Source organism: Lampris incognitus, chromosome 3 (assembly GCF_029633865.1).
Source record: "Lampris incognitus isolate fLamInc1 chromosome 3, fLamInc1.hap2, whole genome shotgun sequence".
NCBI lineage: Eukaryota > Metazoa > Chordata > Actinopteri > Lampriformes > Lampridae > Lampris > Lampris incognitus.
The window spans coordinates 99,106,533-99,116,007 of record NC_079213.1 but is presented as its reverse complement, the minus strand read 5'-3'; the positions used below and the strand labels follow the sequence as shown (position 1 = coordinate 99,116,007).

Sequence of the window (9,475 nt, the reverse complement as noted above, 5' to 3'; positions counted from 1 at the left end):
CAGCAAGAAGGTCTTGGGTTCGAACCCTGGGGTAGTCCAACCTTGGGGGTCTTCCCCAGTCGTCATCTGTGTGGAGCTTGCATGTTCTCTTCGTGTCTGCGTGGGTTTCCTACGGGTGCTCCGGTTTCCTCCCACAGTCCAAAGACATGTAGGTCAGGTGAATCGGCCATACTAAATTGTCCTTAGGTGTGAATGTGTGTGTGTTGGCCCTGTTGGTGTCTCCCTGCCTGCCGCCCAGTGACTGCTGGGATAAGCTCCAGCATCCCCCATGACCCTCGGAGCAGGATAGGTGGTTTGGATAATGGATAACTTTTGGACAACAAACATGTGATCTGTGATCTTATGTGGTCTATGTTCATGATGTTTTTCAGAATTTGTTTCCCAGATTTTTTTTGACGCAGTCATTAATGATGTCATCATATGGCAGCCGCCGTCTGTGGGGGGGGAAAAAACCCCACGGGGGGGCCCCTCATGATTAGGGGGCGGGCTCATTGCAGTTGCTTATAATGGATTACATTTATATAGCCCTTTATCTTGACATCCAAAGCGCTTCACAGAGAAGGCGGGAAACTCACCTCAACCACCACCACATCAGCTTGAGGTGGAGAGAGGAATCATTTAGCCAGTTACATGGGGGGATGATTAGGTGGCCAGATGGAGAGAGTCAGGTTGGACATTTTGCCAGGACACCAGGAACCCCCTACTCTTTGTGATAAGCGCCATGGGATCTTTAATGACCACAGTGAGTCAGCACCTCGGTTTAATGTCTCATCTGAAGGACAGCCTCTCCTACAGTGTCCCCCTCACTGCACTCAGATTTTTGTTGTTTATTCGGACCAGAGGGAAGACGGTCCCCAACTGGCCCACCAACACCACTTCCAGCAGCAACTCTTATCCAGTGAGGTCTTCCATCCAAGTACTAGCCAAGCCCAGACCTACTTAGCGTCTTTTATTCAGCAGAGCCAGGGTACATGTTGGTATGGCTACCGCCAAATAGGCGAAAATGGCCCTGTCTGTAGTTAATGGTTTGGTGGCATGGCATGCTTTTTATTCAACTTAAATATGGCTAAGGAAGTATTACATATATTTAAGTTAATACTATGAATTGGTGACATTAACTACGGGGAGTAAGTGAAATGAAGGTTAGAAGGGTTTGTTGAACCCTTCAAGAATCAATCAAAAGTTTTTGCTTTTTCGAGCCAAGACCGTACCTTTCACGCACGCATAGTGGTCACTACAGTGGACAGCTATTCAAAAGCTGTTTTATTGTTTCTGTGCCTGGGATTTGATGGTATAGTTGCACATGCGTCATCCCATACACTGCCACCCACTGGCCAGCCTTTGTAAGAGCAATACAAATTTCTCAAAGCAAAGGGGCCGACGGACGGCCAGAAATGCTGAGCAGCACAGGATATCTTTCCAGTCCTTCTGGACTGAACTTTTGAGCAGGAATGAGCAGTTGATCTATTCCAATGTTTTTTTTTTATCTTTTCACGTCTCCTTCGAGTTTATCTGCATATGCCGATAGCATTAGTTTCGTGTTTACATCGTCACTCGCCATTTTCAATTATGTAAGGCCTCCAACATGGCCGTTGGAGGACTTGTGTGTGACGTTAAAAACTAACTACTGTTAACTTAAGTCGCAAATTAATGCTTTTATTTATCATTAAATAATACGGTCTGGTGCCGTAGTCTTTTATTTCACCATTTCCGCCCCTGCTCAAGGGGACAGGAAGTTGTGAGCAGAGAGGGTCGGCTGAATAAGTTTTTCAGAGTCGCCATGTTGTGCACCGTAAGAAGTTGCTTTATGTACGACATTGAGCTCTGCTAAGGTAGAAATAACGCCAAAACTGTTACTGAAGTCGAGCAGTTAACATATGACAAGGATACGAGTCCCTGCAGAGTGCCCAACACCGCCAGGAGGGACGGTTCTGCCTTGATTAGGTCACCTCACCTGTCTCGAAAGCTAACTTTTAGCTTATTTAGCTAGCTTTGTTGTGCGTTAGCAGCGAAGTTATTTCTATCCGCCCATCCATGTAAAGTCCATTATAATTTCCATTGTGTTCTGTGAATGTCAAGTGTTGAAAGAGAAGCGTTTTTGAGGCTTTAAGTGCAAGTTTTTACAGTAATATTTACCATGTTACCAAGCGGGGAAAAATGCTTAATTTCTCAGTGTGGAGTTTAAAGTGACTTACTCTTCATTAATGCTAGAGATAGTTGAATGAGTGCCATTCATTCTTTGAGGATTCAGTGACACAATTTTTTTCTTGTTGTTTAAGACATCAAACTGTGATTAAGAGCACTTATTTTGTCATTTGTCTGGTTCTGGATATGACTGACAACATTTACAATAAACTACATTTGCAGGATAAGTGGTTCAGATAATGGATGGATGGATGGATGGATATTTTTACCTGTTGAGAGCCTGTTTGAATGTAATCGATATCATAAATCGTATCTAATGAAGTTACTCACTACTTGAGTAGTTTTTTATGTGGCACTTTTTTACTCTTACTCAAGTAGTTTTTTTTACAAGTACTCTTACTTTTACTAGAGTAAATATAATTATAAGGTAACAATACTGGTACGGTTTTTGTTTACCCACCACTGATGAGTGGATAAGCTGAAATAGTTCAATTCAATTTTCATGTGTGATATTTGTAATTGTAAGGTGTCATTATATGCCAGGCCTATTCTGTTAGAACAAAATAATTCTAATATTGAGAGCATGGAGGTTGAACTAGAAGTTAACGCATAATTTTCAAAGTGTTAAAGTTGCATTCAGTCTGTACTTACCTTGTTATGATCTAGTATAATGTTGTACAACATAAGGAACATGAGATAAACATAAGAGAAATATAATGTGAACTATAAAGGAAGGAAATAGAGACTTTAAGTCTGTCTGTTAATGCAGGTCAGGTCTTTTATTGAGAGAGAGGATTCCGGGAACGTTGATCGATCCCAGTAGATGGCGGGCCTTCCTGTGCAATATTGAAGAACCCGGATCTACATCGCTGAGAAACACAGATGGATGAATTATCTGCTTTTGGTAGGATGGTGCCAGTCACCTGGACTGGTACCAGATTGAACACCATACTGAGAGAGTACTCTTGGAGAAATCCCACTTAAGGACAATTTCTTTTCCCTTTCTTTGGTTTAAAGAGCCCAGTTTGTTATTTTACATGTCAATATAAATTTAATGCCAGTTGCAATAGTTTGTTATTAATCAGCAACTAAAAGCTGCATTTAACTAAATTTGACTGTGGTGTTGTGTGGTAGGGGTATTGCACTCAACACTTAGCTCCTTCCAAACCTAGAGAGATGTGTCCCCCCAGGAGTGGGTTACACTAGCAGTAGTGACAGGGGGGCTAAGGATGCTGAGGATGTGCCACATGATAGAGCTCAAGGACAGGAAGAAAAAAAAAGCAGAATTGTCTGGAAAACCAAAGATAACCAGTTTGAGGGAGACTTGCCTCCCTTTTTAGGAGAGTGGAAAGTAAATGTTGAGGGAACACAACCAATAGATTTCTTTATGCATCTATCTGCCAAAGATCTGATAAATGAAACAGTCAAGTCAGTTTTATTTGTATAGCCCAATATCACAAATTACAAATTTGCCTCAGTGGGCTTAACAGCAATACAACATCCTGTCCTTAGACCCTCTCATCGGATAAGGAACAACTCCCTAAAAAGAACACCTTTAACAGGGAGAAAAAATAGGAAGAACCCTTAGGGAGAGCAACAGAGGAGGGATCTCTCTCCCAAGATGGACAACGTGCAATGGATGTTGTGTTGACACAATTTACACAATACAACATTGAAAGAGGATAAACAGAATTATAATGGACTTACAAAATAATGCACAGTACAAACCTGTATCCACTCCATAAAGGAAAAGAAAATCTGGCCTTGACAAAAGACGAAATGAAGAAATTTCTAGGAATCAATTTGGTCATGTCATACCTCACATATCCAAGATCAAGAATGCACTGGTCATCAGAGAAAGAACTTCATCTTGATTTGATAGCAAACGCCATGCCAGTGAACAGATTTGAGCAGATTCTGAGATGCATTCATTTTGTTGATAATTACTAGAGATAGACCGATATGGTTTTTTCAGGGCCGATACCGATTATTAGTAGTCAAGGAGGCCGATAACCGATATTTGGAGCCGATATTAATTTGCAGTAAAAGGGAAAATATTGGCGTCAAAATTTTGAATAATACAAACTCCAACACTTCACTTCATTTAAATGCCTTTAAGCATATGTTTATTAAACAGCTTTTCAGATTTGCAACATGTTAAAGGTTTTTTTTAAATCTTGGACAATAGACATCTTTGTTTTAAAATTCTGACAAAAAGTGCAGGGAGCTCCCAGGCTCAGCAGCATGTCTTATAAAGTTAAAGGAAAACTTAAACAAATAAATAGCTCCCTAAAGTTGTCTACAGTAAATAAAGTTGACCAAAATTTCAATATAACTAAAATATTAATCTTTCACTTATCTTTGTTTTAAGTTCAAACAAAAACAAAAAGTGCGGGGAGTTCCCAGGGTCAGCAGAATCTCTTATAAAGTTAACTGAAAATTTAAATAAATAGTTCCCTGAAGTTTTATAAAGTAAATAAAACAGATTTAAATAAAATTTGCACAGAAATGTGAGTCTAAAATCAGTTAGTAGTCCCAATTGAGCAGCACCAGATTGTGGTGCAAAAAGCAGAGTTGTTCAGCGTGCTCTCCAGTGAGACGGCTTCTTTTGCTCTCATAAATTGCAGACACTTCACTGAAGACGCGCTCACTTGGGACTGATGAGGATGGTGCACAAAGAAACTTTCTTGCTTGTTTCGCAAGTAGCTTGAAGTGCCCATCATTCTGTCTCCACCACTGGAGTGGGTCCCCTTTACGCCTGTCGATCACTGGCTCCTTGAGGTACAGATGTAGCTCATCCTCAACGCAGCTACTGGCCAGCAGGTCACCAGTGTGATGTGCCAGCAGAGAACTGAACATCTCATCAACACGGCTGCGGAAGGATGTGTGTTCTCTCCGTTGCCTTTTGTGGGCGTTTCCGTCATTCTCGTGTGTCCCATATGCAGCTGCCTGCTCCTCCATACTGGCTCCTTCTGTGGCAGCCTGCTCCTCCATATTGGCTCCTTCCGTGGCAGCATGCTCCTCTCGAGTGGTCTGTTGTGTGGCAGCGTCCTCTTCCTCTTTCAACCATCCTTTGGCCTTGCTCAATGTCGTGGCAGATGAGAATGCATGACTCTTATAACAAGGATCTAAGAGACAGGCCAGCACCACAGTTTTTGTGTCTTCTACTTTTGAGAAACGCTTGTCGAGGCTCTCCCTCATGGCTTGCCTGAGCATTCTGATGCCTTTTGTGGAGGGCCCCTCATCATCTTGAAGAAGCATCTTCAGCACAGTCAGGCATGGCATGATGCAGGATGCTGATGAGTTGCTGTGGCTCACCTGAAGTGTCACTTCCTCTATTGGGAGAAGAGTTTCAATTAAATTGGACACAAGGTCCCACTGGTGAGCATTAGGACCTGCAAATCCTCCATGTTCACCACAGTAGATGGTAAGCGCACGCTTTTGCTCCAGCATTCTTTGCAGCATGTGGAGCGTTGAGTTCCACCTCGTTGGAACAGCCTGGATTATGTTGTGCTCTGGCAGGCCAAGTTCCCTCTGAATGACTCGCAAACGCTGTTTGGCCAGAATGGAGTGGTGGAAATGTGTGGCACACTTCTTAAGCATTGCAGTGACATCTGTGACGGCTCTTTGACTTGCCAGACCGTCATTCACCACAAGTTGCAAGGTGTGCGCTGTGCAGCTAAGGTCTGGGAGTTCAGCTAGCCTCATTCCCTTCACAATATTGGCTCCGCTGTCTCGAAGCACTAGTGCTACACGGTCTTTGCTTATCTTCCAGTCCTCAAGCATATTGAGGAATGTCTCTTTCAGGTATTCCCCAGTGTGGGACCCATTCATCGCTCTTGTATTTAAGATAACCTGCTTTCTTTTCCATTCAGTGTTGATGAAATGGCATGTCAGGCTCATGAGAGACTCTGTCACACCAGACCAGCAGTCTGTGGTGAAGGAGAGAAAGTAGCCAGCATTCTCTGGTTGAATCAGCGCTTTGATCTTGTCCACAATCTTGTGGTGAACTTCTTGCAGCTTCTCAGTTCGGTAATACTTGTCACTTTTCAGTGCATATCGTGGCTCTGCTGCAGCCATGAGGCGCTTAAAGCCAACATCAGACACCACCGAGAATGGTTGGTTGTCAGTGACTATCATCTCTAGGACTAGTTTGTCCGTTAATTTCGACCTGTCATCTGAGTTTGTCCACTTTCTTTGTTTCTGAAACATGTCCTCTATTGTTGGCTGAGATGAAGTTGCGTCATCCTGATGAGATTCAGATTCCCGTTTCTTCTGTGCCGTTTCATACAACTCAGGGTGATGAATCCTAAGATGGGACCACAGGTTTGAAGTATTTTTGTTTTTCCCAGTTGTTGCTCCCATGCTGACACCTTCATTGCATGTATTACAGACTGCCTTCCCTGGTGTTGGTTGAGTGTAATACTTCCATACTGCACTTTTAAACTGAAGTCTATCCATCTGCAATAAGGGTTTGAAAAAAAGAGAGTAAAAGTGGGGCCACATGCTGACATATGCTCAACTCATCATGCTTCATTTATTACAGCATTTGGGAAGCCTGTAGTTGATTTTATTATGTCTCCATGTTACATTTTAACAACATGTGATAGCAGGGACCCTGTCATTCAAAACTAGGCTGCTACATTAATAATGATTAATGTAACTACACTACCGTTCAAAAGTTTGGGATCACCCAAACAATTTCGTGTTTTCCATGAAAAGTCACACTTATTCACCACCATATGTTGTGAAATGAATAGAAAATAGAGTCAAGACATTGACAAGGTTAGAAATAATGATTTGTATTTGAAATAAGATTTTTTTTACATCAAACTTTGCTTTCGTCAAAGAATCCTCCATTTGCAGCAATTACAGCATTGCAGACCTTTGGCATTCTAGCTGTTAATTTGTTGAGGTAATCTGGAGAAATTGCACCCCACGCTTCCAGAAGCAGCTCCCACAAGTTGGATTGGTTGGATGGGCACTTCTTTGAGCAGATTGAGTTTCTGGAGCATCACATTTGTGGGGTCAATTAAACGCTCAAAATGGCCAGAAAAAGAGAACTTTCATCTGAAACTCGACAGTCTATTCTTGTTCTTAGAAATGAAGGCTATTCCATGCGAGAAATTGCTAAGAAATTGAAGATTTCCTACACCGGTGTGTACTACTCCCTTCAGAAGACAGCACAAACAGGCTCTAACAGGTACTATTTAATGAAGATGCCAGTTGGGGACCTGTGAGGCGTCTGTTTCTCAAACTAGAGACCCTAATGTACTTATCTTCTTGCTCAGTTGTGCAACGCGGCCTCCCACTTCTTTTTCTACTCTGGTTAGAGCCTGTTTGTGCTGTCCTCTGAAGGGAGTAGTACACACCGTACACACTAGTTGCAGCATTGGCGCTAAAGTTAACCAGCCAGCTAGCTAACTAGCCGGCTTATGGCTTGTTACCCTGCTATACTAACGTGACAATAACGTTAACGTTAGTTGTCAACACTGGAATTAATCCATTTGATCTGGCTAGATTATAACCTCAATGAAGGTGCTCAGAACACACTCTGCTGCTTTGTGAAGGCAGGAAAATTTTCCGGTTTATTCTGGCTAGCCTCCTGGCTTGGAGAAGGAGAAAGCGGACCGGTGGGCTAACGTTACGCTAAAAGCTATTCAGCCTTCACCTCAACGTGCTTCCCTGCAATAAAACTGGACTGAATTGAGTTCATTAGGTTTTTACTCTCTCTCTCACTCACACACACAGACTTCTACTATCATGGACTATTTCCATATCGATATTATCAGCAACCTTGTTTCAAGTGATTAACAGGCACGTCTGGAGGGACTGCGAGCGAGCAGAGCTGCCGCTTATGTTTATATAACGTTAATGGGCTCACAGTAATGTTACTAGTAGTTGTGAGTTGTAGAGGACTGGGATGTTTATTACAATTTCGGGAGAGTCTGCTGCCTTAACTTACCTTCGAAACATATATCTGCTCTCCGAGTCCGGACCTTCTCCAGATTCGGCAAAACTTTTTTTCCTCTCCCCTGTGTGTGATCACTGTGCATGCACTGCTATCACTGCTGATTGGCTGTTACCCGTGCCGTGGCTCTGCGTGTAACCAATCAGATAGTGCTGTGGGTGGGACAATGCTGGAGAGACAGAGTAGTGACAGCAGACAGAGAGGCGTGCCTGCATCAGAGCCAAAATAACCCCGTTTTAAATTGATCTCTTATCGGCCGTTGGATTTAAAAAAAAGGCCGATGCCGATATGCGTCAAAATGCCAAATATCGGCGCCGATAATCGGCCCGTTCGATAATCAGTCTATCCCTAATAATTACTCACAGGAGCCAGGAAATGCTGATAAGCTCTTCAAAATCTGACCAGTGTTAGATGCACCTCGAGAAAACCTTTCATTCAGCAGTCAATCCTGAAGAATTCCAGTCGATTGACGCGCAGATCATTCCCTTCAAGGGCCACTTGTCTCTTAAGCAGTACATTCCAAAAAACCCAAACCCTGGGGTGTGAAGTGTGGGTGAGAGCAGGGACCTCTGGTTACATGTTCAGATTTGAAGTGTATCAGGGTTTAGCTGGGCGTGGTCAGGTCAGTTGATTGGGAATGGCTGCAGGCGTCGTCATGCGCCTCTGTGATGACATACAGCAAAAGAATCACAAGGTGTTTTTTGACAACTTCTTTTGCACCATTCCACTCATTCGGGCATTGCAACAGCAGGGTATCTATGGCACTGGCACATGCAAAATCAACAGGCTCCAGGGAGCACATCTGAAACTGAAGAGTGAAAAGCAGCTCAACAAAGAAGGAAAAGGAGCTTGCTCTGTTGCTAGCAAACTGAAATCATCACTGTCACATGTTGGTTAACTAGTTCAGTGATCCATATGGCCTCTTCCTGCATCTGCCAGTCCCCACTAGATTTGGCCCAGAGATGGAGCAGGAAAGGAAAAAAGATGCTGAACATCCAAAGGCCATTTTCTGTGAAGCTGTACAACCAGCATATGGGAGGAGTAGATCTCATGGCTCAATGTGTCACCATGTATCCCCACAGAAGCAAAAAACAAACGGTGGTACATTGAGTGTTCTTTCACTTCTGGGACGTGACCACTGTGAATGCCTGGCACCTCTACAGAATATCTGGATTGGAAAAGAAGGATCTTATGCATTTCAAGGCATCTGTAGCTCATGCTAATAAATGCAGGTTCCGTCCAGACAAACACAAGAGGAAGACCCAGTGCCACCCCACCTTTGAAGCACAGAGCAGTGTCCAAGGCACCCCCTGAGATCAGGTTTGGTCCCGGAAACCACTAGCCCCAGCTCACCAAAGC

The 9,475-nt window shown here is 43.2% G+C and overlaps 1 protein-coding gene across 1 annotated transcript; it reads right to left on the bottom strand.

The window, feature by feature from the left end:
* Positions 1 to 4,671: 4,671 nt before the first annotated feature.
* Positions 4,672 to 6,606, bottom strand: LOC130109925 (zinc finger BED domain-containing protein 4-like). The gene is made up of 2 exons (XM_056276889.1): positions 5,191 to 6,606; positions 4,672 to 5,070 (listed from the first exon to the last, which is right to left on the bottom strand). Exons 1-2 carry the CDS (start codon positions 6,604 to 6,606, stop codon positions 4,672 to 4,674), a joined length of 1,815 nt encoding a protein of 604 aa, XP_056132864.1.
* Between the last annotated feature and the right edge of the window lie 2,869 nt (positions 6,607 to 9,475).